We start from the raw sequence: 21,210 nt of genomic DNA on the forward strand, positions 1-21,210 counted from the left end.
AATATGGGAGACCCGTCTCAAGGACAGAGGCTGTGACCCAGCATATAAACCATGTCCTACTTAGCCCATTGAGGGTAGAGGGGATAGGAGAAAATGAAAACTAGGGGATTTAAAATAAGCAAGTAAAACTAAAAGGAAGGGCCAAATTTAAGTGTAAGGACTAAATAACCAAAAAAAAAAAGTTCCTAAATTTCATATGCATAGGTAGATTTTTTTCCTCAAGGTCTCTAAAAGCCCAAAGATGATTTTAAGATAAAGAGTAACATGATTACATTTGTATTTTTCAAAAGAGTGCTGTGGAGATTGTGGAAATCAAAGAAAGAAATATTCCTGGCTGCCATGTGAAGAACTGACTCAATGGGACTGGAAGCAGGAAGACAGGTTGCCAGGAAACTCCAGGTAGACCTAGTGCTGGCATGGTTTGTGAGAGGTGTAACCACTGCCCCATGTGCATGTCCCTTAGTAGGTTAGAGATGATGGTATATTGCGTGAGTGGCATTGTTAAGCTAGAGTGAAGTGGATATGCTCAGCAGGTATCAGGACTCACTGATAAAGTGCATGTGGTGGTAAGGAAAAGAGAGTAAGGAAGGGAAATCCTAGACTTGTAGCAGAAGCAGTGGGGTTGAAGATGGTCCTGTTTATTGATAGTTCAGAGTGGGATGAATTAGCATGGAGTGTGGGGAGAAAAATCAAGTTTCATTTGGGCCATAAGGAGCCTTAGATTCTTTTTTGGAGAGGTACTGGGGATTGAACTCAGAGGCACTCAACCAATGAGCCACATCCCCAGTCCATTTTTTTTTTTTTTTTTTTTAAGAGACAGGGTCTCACAGTTGCTTAGTGTCTTGCTTTTTGCTGAGGCTGACTTTGAACTCGCAATCCTCCTGCCGCTGCTTCCTGAGCAGCTGGGATTACAGGCATGCGCCATTGGCCTGAGATTCTTAATAATCAACCAAATAAAGATATCAGGTAGGTACTGGATACATTAGTACACAATGGGAAATGCATGGCCATGAGGAATATGGGAGATCCCTATTGGAAGGGGAGTAGGTAACTGTACTGGGGGCAAAGATTTAAGGCTTTGGTGTATGGGTTGTATTTAAGACCACAGGCTTGGCTGAGATCCTCAAGGACAGCATGTCATAAGAGAATGGGCTAATAAGGCCTGAGTTTAGAATCCTTCAGAGAGTGTTTAGAGGTCATGCAGGGGAGGATAAATAAATAAATTTATTTATTCACAAAATAAATGACAAAGGAGCTAGCAAGGCTAGTGACAGGGGTGAGATTGTGGAAATCAAAGAAAGAAATATTCCAAGAGAGGGAAGCACTGACTATTTCGAATGTTGGTATAAGGACAACAACAAGAACAAACAAAAGGAAAAAGAAAAAACAGAGAGAAATGATCTTTAGATTTGGCAAGATAACAGTCAATGTCACCGTGATCTTAACTAAAGCAGTCCCACTGCAGTCAAGAATGGAAGGAACAGAGTGAGGTGAGAACCTAAAGGGGAAAGCAGATGCTTTAAAGGAACTTGTCTAGAAAGAAGTACTTAAAAATAGTATCTAGATGGAAGGGGATGTGGGATTAGGGGAGATAATTTTGTTTTTTAAAGACAGGAAATGTAATAGTGCGGGCTGCTAAGTAGAGAGGGGAGCTGTTGATGGAGACAAGAGTAGCAAGGATCTTCCAGTGGCAAGATCCTTGAGGGAGGTGGGAATGGGACCAAGAGCACAGTGGATGGCTACATCGAGCTGTGGGATCCCTTTCCCCAGGATGGCAGGTAAGAGAACTGTTACAGATATGAATGGGCTGGCTGCTTGAGGAGGGTATTCTTGTCCAATTTCTTGAAAAATGAGGCCAATCCATAGCTAAGATATATGGTGGGATAGGCAAGGGGATTCTGTAGATCTGAGGGATAAAAGAAGGAACAGGGGGGCTGGGGTTGTGGCCCAGTGGTAGTGTACTTGCCTGTATTGTGAGGCACTGAGTTTGATTCTCAGCACTGAATATAAATAAATAAAATAAAGGTTTATCAACAACCTAAAAAAAAAAAAAAAAAAAAAAAGAAAGAAAGAAAGAAAAAAGGAACAGCAATAGAATTGCTAGGTAGTGCTTTACCCACATTAGATTTGTGGTTGTGAATTCAATGGGAGAACAGTCAGCAGAGTTTTGGTTTTTTCCCAGTGATGTTTGCTATCATATGCAGATATGTAACTGGATTTAACAGAGTAAAGGCCTTGCCATGAAAGAAAATAAGAAAGTATGAAGCAATAATGGGTGTTAGAAAGGGAAGGATAATAATGACAAGCCACACAAACTTTACAAACAGAACACACCGGAAGGTGAAAATATGATCCAGGTGACTGACATTGAGAAAGTGGAGCAGTCAATGGCTCTAAGATTTGGTGAAGATAACAATTACTGGAATAGAAGTAAGAAGTACTATGTTGTATTGGAGGTGATAAACAGGGTATAGAATGTCCTATCAAGATTCTAAAGGCATGGGGATGAAAAGATGATGGTTTGACCATGGGAACTGGTAGCTGAGGAAGCCAAGAAACAGAAAGACTAAGGGTAGATGGATCATCCTCATGGATACTGATGCCTCCAAAACCAGAGATAGAAAACCAGGCACAGGGACACATGCCTGTAGTCCCAGCTGAGCTGAGGCAAGATCACTTGAGCCCAGGAATTCAAGATCAGTCTGGGCAACACAGTAAGATCCCACTGCAAATCAACCAACACCCCCTCACCAAAACAAACAAACACCAAATTGACAAAAGAACAGAAACAGGAATAAAGGCCCCAAAGGGGTAGTAAACCAGGTGAAGAAGTCATTAAGTGGGAAAAGAGAGCTTGGGAGCTGAGGTTTAATCTCAGATTTAATTTTCAGGTTATGGACTCTATACAGTGGCATCCTGATGAAGCCTAAGCCCAGCTTTTCTGTCTTTTCTCCTGTGGTCTTTGTTCACCCTCCTTGCCTTAGACAGCACTAAGTCTCTTTATGGTACAAGGCTGACAACAGTAGTAGGGACTCAACTTTGTGGGCATCGTGTTCTACTGATGCTTTAAAGAAGCAGAATGAGAGTCAGGTTGGGCTGGCACAGTGCGGGAGCTAGTAGCACTGCCCTGCTCACACTGATGCCTGTTCCAAGCTGTGGCCACTGAAGGAACCCATGCCTTCCCAAGCATCTTTTGGTTGAAGTGGAGAAGAACGAGAAAACTCAAGAGAAATTTTAATTCCTTTGAGATTTTTATTTATATGGTAGAAAATTTATATTTGGGGATCAGACTTTTATAATACTGACGTAAGGAGTGGTGGTGTCACTTTGTATAAACATACACACCCTTCACTATGTTATTTAGGCTTACTGTGTTTATCTCTGGGAACTACACCTGACATGAATGAGAGATGAAACAATAAGTGAAATTTTATCTTGGAGGCCAGTGAGGCCTTATGAAAAATGCGACTAATGTCCTGTTCTGATTCACTAAGAAGTTTCTAAGAGTAAAAGCTACTGGCTATTTTGATGGCCCTGGGAAGACAGAGGCTAAGGCACAGTGGCAGAAGGAAAGGGGGTCCACCCAACTGATAACAGGCTTGACCAATGGATTGGAGGACTAGGTGTGCATGGCTCTTCCCCTCACTGTTACCCAAGAGAAATGCTTCCTGCCCCTCTACCCTAAACTCTCATTAAGCTCTCTTCAAGACTGAAAGAATCTGAGGGATAGGGATGTAGCTCAGTGGCACAGTGTTTGCTCAGCATGTGCCAAGCTGTGGGTTCATCCCCAGTACCAAGTAAGTTTGAAAAGAAGCCAGCCTGATAATCAGACTAGATAGGGTCAGAGATATTCAGAGCTACATTTCATTATAGGGCAGTGGACCAAGAGATGTCTCTGAGCTTCCTATTCTAGCTTTTCTGTCTATTCTTTGGGCCTTCCCATCATTCACCTGCAGATGGAATGGGGAAAAACATGTAAAGCTCTGGTCTAATCCACATATCCCCTTGTGGCTATCAGAGGGCTAGCAGACATGCACTAGCCCCTGATAACACAGCCACTTCTGTCCCAGTTGGCCTTTGTTACTCAGTGCATGTTTTCTTGAGTGCAAGGCCAAGGACTTAACCAAACCTCCCATTTCATCAATCTTGTTATTAATAATAGACAAAGACCTACGAAGGATGCCTGTCAATTCGGTACATAACACAAGCCTGGGAAGACTAGCTACTGAGTGAAATGACTGAACAAAAAACAAAAACCCACAAACCACAAACCTGACATAATGAAATGTTGGGGTAAGAAAATGTGTGAAGCTTGTATCAAAGTTAAATAAACTGCACAAGCACAGAATGGGAACTAACTGCTTGGAACCAATGTAAAACATGCTCAGTGTTTTTAATTTTTAATTGACAACAAACTCAGTGACTCCTGAGTGGGTGCTGTGCTTAACTTTTTTCCTATTGGGCCCTCCTCACCTCTCCACCCTCTCTGACCAGCTCAGCAGAGTTCAAGCCATCAATAAAACTTCCATAGTTCCCCTCTGCTTCTGGCTTACCCATTTCTCCTCACTGTTCTCCTGGTGTTACCAAGGGATTAAAAACAGAACAAACAAAAAAAACACACCACAAACTGGATTTGTCAAAGACTCTTAAAGTGCTTTAAAAAGTCTCAATTCTTCATTATAGCTTAGGAGAAATTTTCCTACCAAGCCTTGCTAGCTTCTCCAGGATCATTTTATTGATTCTGATCCTTGTTACATAACATCCCAGGCCTAAAGAAGCACCCAATTATAAGTGTGTGTATAGGGGTAGTGAATAACCTCAACACTGTATAACCTCAACAGAAAGAATGTTTATAAGAATAAGTAGGCTGGGGATGTGGCTCAAGCGGTAGCACGCTTGCCTGGCATGCACAGGGCGCTGGGTTCGATCCTCAGCACCACATAAAAATAAAATAAAGATGTTGTGTCCACCGAAAACTAAAACACAAATATTAAAAAATTCTCTCTCGGGACTGGGGATGTGGCTCAAGCGGTAATGCGCTCGCCTGGCATGCGTGCGGCCCGGGTTCGATCCTCAGCACCACATACAAACAAAGATGTTGTGTACGCTGAGAACTAAAAAATAAATATTAAAAAAATTCTCTCTCTCTCTCTCTCTCTCTCTCTCTCTCTCACAAAAAAAAAGTATTAAAAAAATTCTCTCTCTTAAAAAAAAAAAAAAAAAAAAAAAAAAGAATAAGCACAGTGGAAGCACAGACTGGGCTGCCAGTAATGAGAGTTAGAGGGAGAATCCCTGAGATGAGAGTGCCCCATGGAGGTGGCATGACTGAATCAGTAGTAGTGGTGAGATTTCTTCTATTCCCTGGGAGCTCTGGGGGACCTCTGAGTCCCCAGACAACACTTTTTAACTGACTTGAGTGTTGTTTTTTTTTTTTTTGAGACTTCCTTGCTAAGCCTGTGAAGCACGGCTGGTCTGGCATTGGGTCACTTTGTCCTCTGGCTTTATCCCTCTTAAATCACCTACTCAGCCAAAAAAGGGCATATGTTTCTAGGGGGAAGACTCCATTTCCTTATTAATGAAATTTAAGCTGTACATTTCTTGCTTTTGTTATTTATCAAATTCTATTGTTTTCTTCCATTTAGCCAGAAGAGGTGATCCCTTCTTAGAGATACTCACCACGCCCTGAACTAGCTCTGTATCCTTCCTCTTGCTGGTTCTGCCCTGCCTAGGGGGGGTTGGGTGCAGAGAATGTGTGCAAAGGCTAGGCTGGGGGCTGTATTCTGGAGAAAAGTGAAAGGGTGGGAACTGCTTTGCTTTCCAGTCCTGGGAGAAGCTGATGATAGCTCAGACCCTAACAGACTGGATAATAAGTCTGAAAATGGCTTTGTGGACAGTATAAGTCAAAATAAAAATTAAGAACTACCTTCTAGCCTACCCCTATCCCTATACACACACTTACTCACACTGTCTCTCTCACAGCCCAGGACCTTTTTGAACTCACCTGGCCTCTCTCCTCCAGTTCTGTTAGCATCACGATGGAACATGATTTCCACTCCCAGATCATACGCCAGAAGTCTTCAATTGTGTGGAGAAGAGGGCCCTGGCTGGCAATGTAAGAGTCCTTCTGCCGGTAGCCCTATACAGACCAGGTCAATTACAGGGACGAGGTGGTATAATCAGGGAGGGGTGAATGGAAAAGATGGACCTTTCTGGGAGGCAATGAGACAAGACACTAGGAAAGGATAGGAGCTGCTGGAGGCAAATCCATCCCAGGCAGAGCTCCCCTGGGGAAAGGAAAGGGGTGCTGGAACTAGGTTGAGAAGAACAGGAATGGAAAGGTCAGGTCAGTTTTTTTTAGCCTAGATGAGTGTACGGTAAAGTTTCACTTTAGGTATCACACTGGAGTGCACTATCTGTTTTGCCCACCTTCTATTCTTTGGGGCTGGACAAACCTAGTAAGCTAGGTGGGTGGGAAGGTATCGGAATTCAGTAATTGCTGACTGATTCAAATAAGATCCTCCCAGGGAGGTTTGTGAGGGAAGCACTATTAAGTCCAGGGAATTTCTATGGGGTGCTGGGAGCTCAGGCACAGCCAACACTTACATCAATGAAGGATGCATTCACATAGTCTGTGTTCTCTTCACCTCGCTTAACTGGAATGATCACTCTGTTGAATTCATCTGCAGGAAGAACAGTGGCTGGTAGCTCACCAACATGCCCAATCTCTCTCTTTCCACTGCTCCTGCCCTTGGCCCTTAGCAGATGTAATCCCAGCTGGGCAAGGGCAAGCTTGTTTCTTGCCCAGGAGAAAGAAAGGCTTTGCCTCTTTATGATATTTTATTTACAGGGGCCATTAAAGCACTGGGAGCATCAAGAGGTAATGCCCTGATTCTTACCTCCAAACCAATCATTAATTAGTCCCTGAGAAAGAGAAAGGGTGGAAAGAATTAGGGGATAGGGCACTTACATGGAATGATCTGTAAAACCCTGTTCTTCTTCATGTTGGCTGGAAGGTTTCCAGTCCGCATCTTGTCATTCTGGATTTTGATTGATGTTAACTTCTAAATGAGGAAGGGAAGTGCAACATTATTGACCCAAGTAACTAAACCTGACAAGACTGCCTGTCACCGGGCCTGCATTTCCAGGGTCCTTGTCAGCACTCTGTTCTTCCCCTAGGGCCCTGATCTCCATTTGTACATGTTTTTGTTGGAACACTGTTTCTTCTTTCTTTAAGCTCAGGAACAAGTCAAGTCAGTTTTAGTAAATACTGCCTTCCAGGCTCTTTTTTTTTTTTTTTTTTTTTTAAATATTTATTTTCTAGGTGTAGATGACACAACACAATGCCTTTATTTTTATGTGGTGCTGAGGATCGAACCTGGTGAGCACTCATGTTAGGTGAGCGCTCTACCACTGAGAGACAACCCCTTCCAGGCTGTTGTATGAGTTCTTCTGGGATTCCTTTGGCCTAGAACTTTATGATTCTGGAGCTAGGATTCCAGTATGAAGAAGAAACTAGGCCCACCCGATGCCCACCTTGCTGTTCTACCTCCAGAGGTAGTCTTAGACCTCTTAGAAAAACTTATCCAAATGTGTATCCCCTCTTCCCCTCATGTTCTTCCTGATCCTTGCTACTCAAAGGTAGCCCATACATCATCAGCATTGTCCCCATTTTGTTAGAAATGCAGAATGTCAAATGCAAAGTGTCAGGATCTAACTCAGACTTGCTGAATCAGAACCTGTACCTGTCAGGATCCCCAGCGTATACACCATAGTGTGAGAAGAACTGCTTTTAAGGAAAGGTGTCATTCTCACCTGAACCTACAAATCACTTGCTTCTGGGAGCACTTTTCATTGATGAGAGCATGACTTAGGATGCTTTTGGTGGAAAGGATTAAACTCAGGATCTCATGAATACTAAGCACATGATCTACCAGTGAGCTACACAGCCCTGACAAAGGCCTTATGTGTTGAGAGACATTATCTAATGGCATTCAGTAGCAGTCAGCAATCTAAGATCCATAGGCTAAATCCAGACTGCTGCCTATAAATAAAGTCTTACAAAAACAGCCCTACTCATTTGTTTACAATCTGTCTATGCCTGCTTTGGCGCTACAATAGCAGTAGTAAGCAGTTGGAATAGAGACTGTATGGTCTACAAACTCTAAAATATTTATTATCTGGTCCTTACAGAAAAATTTTGCCCTGGCTATATATAATCACCTGTGGGCTTTTTTTTTTTTTAAAAAAAAAAAAAAAAAACAAAACAAAAAACATTGTTACCTGTTTTTCTTTCCCCCTAAACAAAACTGAAGTGACTAACAAGGAAGATGAGTTGAGAATAACAGGAGCTGAAAGAGCCACTTCCTTAAACCACTGGCATGCCTCACCAGGGGTCTTACCACCTTCGGGCAAATGCACAAAAAGTCATTTACCCAGACCCACAATTCCCAGACCAAATGGACCCTTCAATCTGGAGTTGGTCATCTAGTACCGACTCACCTTAAACTCTTCTTCCAATCCATTGTTGCTGGTCCCTGGGATTTTGTTGTAAATTTTTTGCAGGTGGGTTTCTAGAGAGGTCACTTCCAGTTCTGTATCCCCATAGAGATAATGCTCCAGAAGGGCTTGGTATATAAAAACATACTGCATCTGAAACACAGATGATGCCAAGTTCTCAGTTATAAACAACACAGTCCTAATGATACCACATCAGCCCTCCCATCCCCAGACCACTTTTCTTTTCTTTTGATCCTAGCAGGGACAAAATTATTCTTCTTATTGCCCTGACTCAGAGAAGCAGGACTTGAAATGCATGAGTCCTTCTGGTAGTGGTTAGCTTGGAAGGCAGTATTCCTATCTGCCTTAGGAATGGTGGAAGCTTAGTGAGGGGGACACATGCAACACTTCTCATTCTGAGAGGGCAGATTCAAGTTTGAAAGGACTGTCAGAAGTAGAGATACATAAAGTCTGTGATAATCTGTAATGCCCAGCCTCCTGATAGCTTCCCTCCTCATGCTGTGCCCTGGCCACAAAGCTCATCTCATTGCTTTTCCTGGATGTGGCTGAGCTACATCATGACTCACTTGCTTTCCTCAAGGACTGTTCCTTTTTTTTTTTTTTTTTGTGGTGCTGGGGATTGAACCCAGGGTCTTGTGCATGTGAGGCAAGCACTCTACAAACTGAGCTATATCCCCAGCCCATCTTCCCTTATCTTTTAAAGACCAGTGAAAATGACACAGCTGCCTTCCTGACATGCCCATACCCAAAGTCAAAATCTCCTCTGTGCTTGCTTGCTTTCTTTTGATACTAGGGATTGAACCCAGAGGTGAGGGGTGCTCTACAATTGAGTTATGTCCCCAATCCTTTTTTGAGACAGGGTCTTGCAGAATTACCAAACTGGTCTCATACTTGCGATCCTGCTACCTCAGCCTCCTGAATAGCTAGAATTATAGGCATAAATCACTGCACCCAGCTCGTATTCTCTTTAAGCACTTTGTTTTGGTATCAGGAATTGAACACAGGGGTGCTTAAGCCACATTCCCAGTTCTTTTATTTTTTTTGAGACAGGGCCTCACTAAATTGTCGAGGCAGTACTTGAACTCGTGATCCTCCTTGCCTCAGCTTCCTGGGCTGCTAGGATTACGGGTGTGTGCCACCGAGCATGGCTGAGTAGATAATTTATAAGGGCTTTTCATCACACTATATAATGATGATCATTTACAATAACTGGGAGACTGAGTGAGCCCTTGAGGTAGGCAGATATTTTAGCCCCAGGAAAAAACCTACCGCCACCTTCACCCACAGATTACTCACATCTGTTTGCACCATCTGGCAGCGCTGGGCCCGAATTCGGCTCACAAAGCCATATACATCCACCTTCCGCTCTGTATGCATCATGTCCAGCATGGCATCAATGACGACAAAGGTACCAGTGCGCCCTACACCTGCACTATAGCCAGAGGGCAGAGGATGATTACTGGGATGAACAGCATGCCTTACTGGAGGTAGCAGGGAGGACAACAAAGGCTGGGGCTCTTTTTCTAGGCCTCTAAATTCTAATTCTGAAGGGGAGGGAGTTAGGACTCTCTTGGAACTAGAAACTCCACTCTTACCTGACCTTCTGATCTCTAGCTATCAGCAATAGGAACTCTGAATCTGAAGCTGCAAGGATACATGGTCATCACATAATCCAGCTCCACAGCAGGGTCTCCCCACTACCAACCTTGGAGGACTGCTCTTCCTTCCCTCTTTTCTCAAGTCATATTCTCTACCAGCAGTAGAACTTGAGGAGTCTCTCTTGGTGCTCCCCTGGGGCCCTAGTGCTCATGTTCTCTATGCCACCTTCCTCAGCCAGGGACCCTATGCTGTTTCTTGCTCTGGCCAAGTGGGCAGAATGTGGGGAGCAAAGAGTCAGGACATACTGACCTGCAGTGGACCACAATAGCCCCTGCATACTGAGGGTTACAGGCCTTCACTTTCTTGAGGAACTTGAGCATGCCGATCGGGGTGAAAGGCACCCCAAAGTCTGGCCAGCTGGTAAAGTGGAACTGAGTGATGAGGCGCTGTGGTTTTCTGTTGGTCACGTCACCCACCTGTGAAATGAGGAAATCCTTTATGTTGGCCTTGATAACCAGGACTGGGCATCTCATGGGAGGGAAGGTACAACAATGATTGTCAGTAACAATGAGAAAGAGAGAGTGTATCCAAGAAAGTTCTGACCATGGCCAGAGAATCTTCCTAGTAACTCCATGAATTAGGCAGGGCTGTTAATATTATTCTCAACCTATAGTTATGGAAGGTAAAACTCAAGATTACTTCAATGACCTATCAAGGCTTCAGAATGAGTAAATGGCAAGGTCAGAACCAAAGTTCAGGACTCCTGACTCTTGGTAAGGCCCTTTCCAAAGCACCACAGGCTCTTCAGCTAAAGGCAACTTTGGCTCAGGCCTCCACGGTTGCTCTGGAGTGCCAAGAATATGCCCACCTGGTCCTTGCCATCAGAAGCCTTTGAAGTAGGAAAGGTGACTCTAGTACCTGCAGATTGTGCTACCTCCCAATTCCCCACTCCATAGTGCTTGGTCATATCTTGGATCAAACTCCACATCAGTTGATACTTTACCCCCAAGTCATGAAAACATTGTCCTCTTAAGGTCTGAGAAGCTCTCTGAAGGTCAGATCTCTGGTTTCAGACTTAAACACATCGCACACTTAGTGATTCTTGACCATACTGGATAGGAGGGGGGACAATAGCCTGTTCCCATCCTCTCAGTGGTTAGCTGATCCTAAACAAGACTGGGAAAGGAGGCAGGAGACAGTACCTGCTGAATGCAGAACTTTCGTACTGTGTAGTCCACCAGGACAGTCACATCCTCTACAGACACACGGATATTCCCATAGGTCCAGCAGCCTTGGTCTGGCCAGTACTGGGCACACTTACACTGGAAAGAAATAGACACATACCCCGTCATCTCAGATTGCCCCTGGCTGATGCAAAGGGCCATAATGAAGTCCCCAGAAAGCCCTAGCACCTCTATTTTCACCTCGGACAGCTGTGGGCTTATTCATTCTAATTTCCTTTTATCAAATTCCTCAGCTTCCATAATCTCTTCACAGAGCATCAGTCCCATACTTACCTTTCCCACACTCACCCCTTCAATTCAGGGCAAATCTGAAGTAATTTTATTTATAAAATCTGTCCTTCCACAATATCCCAGGTCAGGATTTAGGGGCAAGCCTGTTTGAACTCCTGGAGCCAGCAGTCTGATATGAGAGGGCCACCAAGATGGACTATGGCAGACTATAAACCTGCCATGAGAGGTCTAAGGCCTTCTCTGTTCACCAGGTCTTCGGGAGCTTTAAAGAGTCAGAGGTCTATTTGAAGGAATCTAACCTAAAGCCCAGTCCTAGCACTATCCCTCTTAGACACTGGGGAGCTAATGATCAACTCTTAAATACCCCAGGACGGTGAGCAAGGTGATTCAAAGGCCATCCTTGAGAAAGATTGCCACAGATGGGGATTCTTCTCTGGGGCTTGATATAGAACCCAGAACTGGCACTGGCTGTGACCCACTGATGATGCTGGGTAAGGCCAGGAGTAGACGTGGCAGCCACACAAGGAAAAGGAGCAATCAGAAATCTGACTACAGGACCAGGCCCCAAGCCTCAGGTTGTTCTGCATTCCTTCAGGGTGTCAGTTCGCACAGGTCCCTCTGTCAACTTTAGGATATACCTAAAGGCCTCAGGAGATGGGATAGGAAACCAGAGGAATAAGGGACTTGAGAAACTAGGGGAGAATAGTCTCTGTGGTTTTCCCTTAACTAAAGGCCTATGTCTTCCAAGTTATTTTAGAACCAGAGCAAGCTGTTGACTACCAGATGTGGGAATGTGCCCTAGCCCCCTAAGGTTCATCTGAGGCGTCCAGGCCATAGAAGAGTCTAGTACACACATCAGCTTGTGTTTGCCTGAATGATCCATGGCACAACAGCCACAAAGTTTAGATAGCCAGGCTCCAACTCAGAGCTCCAGAGAGTAGCCCTTCTGCTGGCCACACCCATATAAGACCCCCTTATCTAATTTCTCCACTCACCTCTTTTCGCTCTTTTAGGTTGGTCACCATGACGATGGTGGCTGTGTTTTGTTCCCAGATCATCCTCCAGAAATCATTTACTGTTTCTTCTTTTGGTCCTAAAGTAGCCAACAGCAAAGATTACACACACACACACACACACACACACGAAAGGGAAGAAAGGTGCTAAGAAATTAGGAAGATCCATTTCTGGCTTTTGAAATCCTATGTCCATGTTTTCAGCTAAATATCCAACCCAGCTATCTAAAAGTTGAATGTTTCCCTTGTAACCACCATGCATGTGCCAGGCACTTGACCATGATTGGAGGCAAGAAGCTGTCAAAATGTAACAGAACACAGTGTCTCTCAAGGATATTACAGTTATGGATTAGAAACCATGACTGCTTACTGAATACCTACATTATGGTCCAGATAATAGGCTAGATGCTTGATGTGACATTTACTCCTTCCTATCATGCTGAGGTGAACATTTCAGCCCCAAAGAGAGTGACTTGTCTAGGCTGAAATTCAAAATTTACAAGAAGATTCTAAACAATTATCAGGTAACAAAGAGAGAAAGAAATGGGGCCTAACAGAGACTAATGAAATTCCCAGAGTGTTTGTAAACGGAAGCCTTAGGAGGCTAGAGAGCCTCTGACAACCAATCCAACATGGAGCCAAGGAAGGCTCCAGAAGGATTTTAAATTAATTTTTTTTAAATTAAACCTTGTGTATCTAAAAATACTGAGAGGAAATATATATACTTCTAATAATGATTTTAGGGGATGCCTAGTGTGTGCAAGGCTCTGAGACTGATCACCAGCACTGCAAAAAAGTTTAGGGGAAAAATTAGAGGTAGGCATATTAAAAAGGTAAATGACTAAGCCTCCTTATATCAAAGAAAACATTCGGCATTTGGTTTTTTGGGATTGATTAACTTCACTTAGCATTATCTTCTCTAACTCCATCCATTCACCAGCAAATGTCATGATTTTATTCTCTTTTATTGCTGAGTAATATTCCATTGGGTGCATATGCCACATTTTTTTTAATCCACTCATCTATTGAAGGGCAACTAGGTTGGTTCTACAGTTTAGCTGTTGTGAATTGTGCTGCTATAAACATTGATGTGGCTGTGTCCCTGCAGTATGCTGTTTTTAAGTCCTTTTATGGGTACAGACCGAGGAGAGAGATAGCTGGGTCAAACAGTGGTCCATTCCCAATTTTCCAAGAAATTTTCATACTGCTTTCCATATGGGTTGCACCAATTTGCAGTCCCACCAGCAGTTTATGAGTATACCTTTTTTGATATAAGGAGGCTTATTCATAGTGGGATAGGGAGAGGGAGCATGGGAGGATTAGACGAACTCTAGAAAAGGCAGAGGGGTTGGAGGTGAAGGGACGGGGCATGGGGTTAGAAATGATGGTGGAATGTGATGATCATTATTATTCAAAGTACATGTATGAAGACACAAATTGGTGTGAATATACTTTGTATACAACCAGAGATATGAAAAGTTGTGCTCTATTTATGTAATAAAAATTGTAATGCATTCCACTGTCATGTATAAATAAAAATAAAGAAAGAAAGAATGGGGGTTGGGGTTATAGCTCAGTTGGTAGAGCGCTTGCCTCACATGCACAAGGCCCTGGGTTCAATCCCCAGCACCACCCTCCCTCCAAAAAAAAAAAAAAAAAAAAGAAAAAGAAAGAAAGAATGATGAAAGGGAGGGAAGGAGGGAAGGTAAATGACTATGAAAAAGTGCAATCATTAATTCCCAGAAAAGAAGGGGCAAAATGTACAAAACAACACAGTATTCCACGTTTCAGTTGTGAATATATGTATACTCATGAAAATGGAAGTAACAAATATTACCGTAACTCAAAACTGGTATCCAATTTTACTGGGAAGATGGGGAGAAGGGCACATTGTGCATGGCTGCCTAACTGAGGGAGAGGAGCTTTAATAAGGGATTAGAGCACCTACCAGGAGCCAACAGATTAAAAACATTGCCTCAGGAGCATTAGACCACAAAACTAAAGAAGAAAGGGGAGAAAATTGTTGTTGATTTATATTTGTTTATGAGAAAGGGTCCAGGCTAGTCTGAAACTAGTGAAGTGATTCTACCACCTCAGTCTCCCCAGTTCTGAGACTGCAAGTGTGAGCATAAATTTATTTGTTTACAAGTTTTACATTCCCTTTGACTTTCTTAAATTCTTTTTCAATATTTCCTGAATAATCCATGGTACAACAGCCATGGATATATTTATATATATATCCAGTTTTCTTGATTCTTTTCACTTTTTAATTTTTTCCTTCTCTGCCTTTTATTACTCCAAGTATTCCCTTTAGTAAAAATAAAAACAAAATTTATTTTTTATTTTTTTTGTGTGTGCTAGGGATTGAACCCAGGGCCTTGAGTGTGCTCTACCACTGAGCAACATCCCCACCCAAAATGAAATAGCTTGAACTAAGAGGTGGCTGTATACAGAGGGAGGGAAAGCAGAGCCTTGTCAGTCAATAGGTAGGCCCCAGGGGAGGCTGCTGTAACAAGGAGTTTCTGAGGCTTTCCCTGACTACCTTATTTCATTGCTACATCTGTTTTAGTTTGTATCTTTTTTATCATCTGATAGAACTTTCTGCAATTATGGAAATGTTTTATATCTGCACAACACAGTAGCCTCTAGCAACAGTAGCTATTGAGCCTTAAAACAAAAGAACAATCAATAAGTCTTAGTACACAATCAAGAAACAAACTGTAAATTTTATTAATTAAAATTTAATGTAATGTGGGTTTGTTGTTTTTTTTTTTTTTTGAGGCGCTGGAAATGAAACTTAGAACCTCACACAATAGGCAAGCTATATCAAACTTAAAATTTAATCTTAAATGGCCACATGTGGCTAAGTGGCCATCATAATGAACAGCATAGTCACTTATTCACGTTTCTGATAATATGTTTACTTGCTGCAAACTTAAGATATGGTCAATAAATAACTGAATAAGTCAGTGGACCACATTAACATCAATTACTCACTTTCCCCCCCCCTTTTTTTTTTAAAACCCTTGGTACTGTGGATTGAACTTAGGGGCACTTTACCATTGAGCTACACTCCCAGTTCTTTTACTATAGTTATATTTTTAAATTTTGAAATAGGGTCTACATTGCTAAGGGTTGCTAAGTTGCCCATGCTGAACTTGTGATCTTCTTGCCTCAGCCTCCCAGGCTGCTGGGATTACAGGTGTGTATCACAGTGCCTGGGCAAAAGAATCTCTTTTAAAGGATCCCTGGATACCAAGTCATCAAGATGAATGAAAGTCCTTAGTTGTAACCTGTGAGGTGGGTTTCATTTCTTTTAAGTAGTAATAAAACTACAGAAAAGCTACTGCATTCTCGCTAATCCATTCAGTCTTTGGAATAGGGGAAACCCCAAATCCACTAGGAGATCAGGGTTAAGACCAAGAATAAAATGTTGTCATTACTTTACCTTGTGCAGCAATGAATTTGTTTTTTTCTTGGTAGCCCTGGGGAGGTGGGAGGAGAATAAAGTGAGAACAAAAATTTAATAGGAATGAAATTCTCTAGTCTAACCCTGAACCAGTTAACAAGGCCTTCCTTGTGAAAAGGTCCAGGCAATTAATGAGAATTTCCATTACAGAAATTCCCAAGAGATTAGCTTTGGGGATAAAAACAAAGATTACAAACTGCAAACAGTATAAGTAGTCTTCTCGAAAATTATTAGGGAATACTGGTATAAGGATATTAAAATAACAACTCCTAGGCTAGTCTATGTTTCTGATGTTTTATCAGCAGCCCATAATGTATGTTTTAGTGTTACTGGGTAAGAACCTTCCAAGACAGAAGCATATGAGGTAATTGCAGGGATGAAGCTGGGCCTACTCTGAGAAGAACAAAGGGTTGTTTTATTTCTTTACATAGCTATGGGGGGGGGTTTCACTATATTGCTCAGGTGTGAAACTCCTGGGCTCAAGTAGAAACTCTCATCTCAGGGAGATAAATGAGAAAAGCATGAGTTCCTTACATTGATGAATGAAGCATTGATGTAATCAGAATCCGGAACCCCTTCAACAGGTGTCAGGTGGACTCTAGAGTGGTCATCTAGGAAAAATCCAACAATTACTATTCCAGTAAATCCAATTTTATTTCTCTCTGATGCAATTGTTTAGGTCAGCTGAGACATCTGCAGTCTTATGTGTACTGAAATACTGATGTATAAAGATGTCATTCCAACATATTTTTAAGATCCCAAATTCAGAAACACAACTATCATAAGGGAATACATATACACATATACCCACTGTATGAAATACTAACCAATTGATAAAAAGGAAACTGTTTGACAGATGAACTGATATATAATATATAAGGTGAAAAGAAAAAAGAAAGGGGTTTGGGAATCTAGCTCAGTGGTATAACATTTGCCTCATGTACAGGAAGCCCTGGGTTCAATCCCCAGCACTGTCCCCCTTCCACCACACCCCGCCTGCAAAAAGTTCAATGTGTACAATATACAATTATATTTTTAAAGTATATAGCAAATACATTTATGTATATACATATATAAGTATACAAATAAGTGGCTGTAAATGTCTAGTAGAGTGGTCTTAATTTTTTGGGTCCCATATGTAACCAATAAAAATTTGAGCATGCATCTCTAACATATGTTCATTTACTGATAAATTATGCATAAAAGCTAACATAACTATGACCCTAAAATATAAAAATTTTAGAAGGATAAATTTTTTAAAAAGCAATATAAAATGAAGTTCAAATATTTTCCTCTTATACCTGCCTGGATTATGCATGTTCCATTCTGGAGACTACTGGGCTACAAAAACATTTTTAGATTGTAGATCAACTAATGAGCAAAGACTAACTCTGCGAAGAGGTATAAAGAAAACTCTGTATTGGAATTTCTTTCAATGAGCATTATAATAAAACAACACCCCAATAACCCACTTCCTGTCTGGTCCTATTAAACTCTTCTCTCTGGCCTCCTAAAACTTTAAATCTGCAACAAAAATCTTGACGAACCAGCCCAAGTGACCCTGTGGGGTGGCAAGAGAAGCCATGTAATGGATTTTTCAGCCCGAAGTCTTGACCCTAGTCTAGCTATCATCCTCCCATGATTCTTTCCATCCTCAGAAAATCTGGTCAGAGATTAATTTCAGGTTATAATCCCCCCCCCCCCCCCCCCGCCACCAAACCCTACAAACACTCACAAGGCAAGATGTTTACATAACGATTTTTTTCCTTGTTTTCTTCTTTGGAGGCGGCCTCACAGGTGGCCTGGATAGGACAAGCAGGGAGAGCCTGAAAAGGTAAGAGAAATTAGAGGACTTTAAAAAGGGATAAACAGCAAACGTACAAACTCTCACCAAACCTGACCTGGCAGCAAGTTCTACCTTTACTCTGGGGATGAGGCCTAGACTCAGGTGAATACTTACAGTCTAACAGAGAGAACGCACCTCTCCTCTAAACAACTGCAAGTCCCTCAGAATTAACACCAAGAATCCCCAGGAGGTGAAGTGCCATTCCTGCTACTATAAGCATAGCATACTTTTTTATGATACTATTTGATTAGGGCCTGTTACAATGCTGGGTCGAAATAAACCACCTTGTAATAGTAATGGGGCACATAACAGAAAAAAATGGGCCATTCATCCTCATGCATCTCGGTGAACCCAATAGGAGGGCTGATTTAGGCTCTCTTTAGGGCTCTCATATAGGGGCATGGCACCCCATCCTGTAGCATCATGAAGCAAGAAAGCAGGGACTAATTGGTGGGAGGGAGGGCATTCACATGGATGTAGCAGCTGGGAAGTAGAGTTGGGTAAAGTGACACTGTTGCAGCAGTTTTAGAGCAAATGTAAATTAGATAGCACAGGGAGGTATGTGGGCAAGCATAAAATGTTTTGATACGAGACAGCTTAGGTTGTATCAGCTTGAGTAAGCCTGTTAACCTTTCTAGGCCCAAGTTTCTTCATATGTGACCCTGCGATAATTACACCTGCCACAAGAATAAATGAGATAATCTTACATGCGGCACAAAATAAGCATTCAATAAATGAGTTTTACAAGAGTGGGAAGCTAAATTTTATTCAAACAGTTTGCTTCTTATGTTCTATTTATTTAAAACTAAGAAAACAAAAAGGGAAAATAGTTTAAAATTCCAACCTAGACAATCTTTCTGAGAAGTGATTTGAAAGTATATTTTATTAGCCTTGAAAAGAGTCATAATCTTTTGCCTAGTAATTTAACTTCTCAGAATTTAATCTAAGGAAATAAAAATCTCTATGTTCAAATCATTTACTTAATCATTACTCAGAATAACCCAAAACTGAGAACAACCTTAGTATTCAGCAGTAGGAGAACAGTTTAGTAAATTATGGTTCATGTATTATTTTTCTTTCATTTTTTCAACAAATACATATTGTGTACCTATTAGGCTAGGTACAGAGCAAACAGTGGTGGATCAAGCATATACACAATATAAACTTGTGGGTGAAAGACAGACATTAAACAGATAAAACAAATATATAATTACACATCATGATAAATGGTATGAAAGAACAGGATACTATTAGAAATAAAGTATCAGAAAGGGCCATATTTAGATTAAGGGTAGGTGTTCATAAGGAAGGATGAGTGTGGAAGACAGTATTCCAGGCACACCGAAGAACACTTGTGATGACCCAAAGGCAAGAGAAGGCTTGCCTGTGTGAGGAACTAAAGGTCAGTGAAGGTGTCACACACTTGGTAAGGTTGGTGGCGATAACAGTAGGAATGGGAGGAGATGAACTTAAGGTCAGATTATTCATTTACATGTAGGTCTGTGAATAAAGTTTGGATTTCAAGTGTGTGAGGAAACTACTGAAGGTTTTAAAAATGTGACTCAATTTACTCACTCCAATTGCTATGTGGAAAATAATGGTGTAGAGACAAGAATTGAAGCATGAAGTGGAGGCAGGGAAAGATAGAACAGGGAGATGGAATCATTTAAGGTATACTCTAGAGTTACTAGATTTGTTGTCTGAAGGAAAGTTGCCCAAGTAGAGAAAGCCAGGAATGAAAAATGACTTTTAGATTTCTGGCTTTATAGAACAACAACAACAACAAAAAGATAAAATAAAAAATGAAGGAAATGCCAGCCCAATGAGAACCAATTTTGCCAGATGGAAACAAGTGCTTTAAGAAGGAACAAATATAACCACCATGATAGTAGTAGGAAAAATTAAACTGAAAGACCCCAAAATAAGGGGAATCAGAGTCTCATAATCCATCTGCCTTCAATTACTTAAGGGATTTTCTTTTCAGAGTTAAAATTCTGGAAGTTATGCATGTCATTTTACTAAGGGGGCAATTCCCTTTGCCCCAATTCTGTCAATACATGAAAAGGAGAAAGTTTCCTGGGCTGGACTCTTGTACATGGAACAGAGACCATACTAAAGACTGGAATTTCCTAAATCACCCACAGTTTGCCTTCTCTTCCTTCTCATAGATTTCCATAGGTTTCCATCCTGGTTTAAATCAGGATGAAACACCAGTTTTTTAAGCCCTCGATACCAATATGGAGCATACTCTTTCTCTAAAATTCCTGTATACCCCTTCTCTAAGTGATGTAATTCAGAAATAGTAAGAGCAAGACTCTTGAAAATAGTCTTCAGAACTGAAGGGTCAGAATAACAATAATCATCACCTCACAGTCCTATTGGAATCCCTTACTCCCCTAGTCATGATGAAGAAAAACTAGGTCTCCAGGTGGGCTAAGGCTCCTAAAAGGAAAGTTAGGAAGAAACAGGAATCACTTTTTAGCAAGAGAAAAGACAGGGCTTGCCTCGGAGAACACAGTGTTAGCTGCAAGATTCAGGCTGAAGAGCCTAAGCTGGGGATGAAAATAAGGGGAATCCTACTGCTTTTAGTGTTTACTTTTAAAAACATAGCCCACATAGGTAGGGAAGGAGGAGCTGAATCACAAGCCTGCAGGATGTTATATTCTCTGAACAGTAGGTGGCATCAAGCACCATTTCATCTCTTACTCAAGCCTTAACTATATCCAAGGCTAAATCCTCATTTTTTAAAAAAACATGCCAGTTTTTTAAAAAATTATTTTTCTAATTTAATTATTTTTAAAACATGTGCCTAACATTCAAATAGAAGTTCTCTTTGGATTCCTATGTCCTCTTTCTTCCCCTTGCATAGGTAAACTTGGAATTATTTGTTTATTATTACACTGCTTTAATATATGTGAACCTCATATATTTTGCCTCCTTAAATAATATATTACTATTGTTCAGTCTATTTTTTATAAAAATAAAACGATAATCAAGTAAGTGACTTGCTTCCCCCCCCCCCCTCTTGGCTCAACATCATGTTAAGATTTTTCCAGGTGGTCATATGTAGCTGAAGTTCATTTCCTTTACTTTGTAGTGCTCCATCTTGTAACTATACCAAAATTTATTATTCTGTCCTACTACTGATGAATATTTGGGTTGTTAACAGTTAACAAACAGTCCTGCTCTAAGCATGAATTTCTAAGTTTCTTCTACAAGCAATCAAGAATTTTGGGGCATGAGTATCTTTAACCTTAACAGATAAGACCAGACTGTTTCTTACTGTATTTA

General features: G+C 41.4%; 1 protein-coding gene and 1 non-coding gene across 7 annotated transcripts in view; one reads left to right on the forward strand and one right to left on the reverse strand.

The window, feature by feature from the left end:
* Positions 1-21,210, reverse strand: part of Ptpra (protein tyrosine phosphatase receptor type A) — a 120,590-nt gene that overhangs the window by 7,007 nt on the left and 92,373 nt on the right. For all 6 annotated transcript variants that reach the window (XM_076851622.2, XM_076851619.2, XM_076851618.2 and 3 more), the window contains 11 exons: positions 17,809-17,899; positions 16,608-16,684; positions 16,053-16,089; positions 12,587-12,684; positions 11,319-11,438; positions 10,426-10,592; positions 9,814-9,949; positions 8,500-8,649; positions 6,968-7,061; positions 6,604-6,680; positions 6,002-6,136 (listed from right to left, as the gene is read on the reverse strand). In XM_076851622.2, the coding sequence (XP_076707737.2) occupies positions 6,002-6,136; positions 6,604-6,680; positions 6,968-7,061; positions 8,500-8,649; positions 9,814-9,949; positions 10,426-10,592; positions 11,319-11,438; positions 12,587-12,684; positions 16,053-16,089; positions 16,608-16,684; positions 17,809-17,899 (1,182 nt within the window). The remainder of the gene's footprint in view (positions 1-6,001; positions 6,137-6,603; positions 6,681-6,967; positions 7,062-8,499; positions 8,650-9,813; positions 9,950-10,425; positions 10,593-11,318; positions 11,439-12,586; positions 12,685-16,052; positions 16,090-16,607; positions 16,685-17,808; positions 17,900-21,210) is intronic.
* Positions 14,162-14,240, forward strand: Trnav-cac (transfer RNA valine (anticodon CAC)). Its single transcript has one exon. It is a non-coding gene; the product is annotated as a tRNA-Val (tRNA).

The sequence above is a fragment of the Callospermophilus lateralis genome, chromosome 3 (assembly GCF_048772815.1).
Source record: "Callospermophilus lateralis isolate mCalLat2 chromosome 3, mCalLat2.hap1, whole genome shotgun sequence".
Lineage (NCBI taxonomy): Eukaryota > Metazoa > Chordata > Mammalia > Rodentia > Sciuridae > Callospermophilus > Callospermophilus lateralis.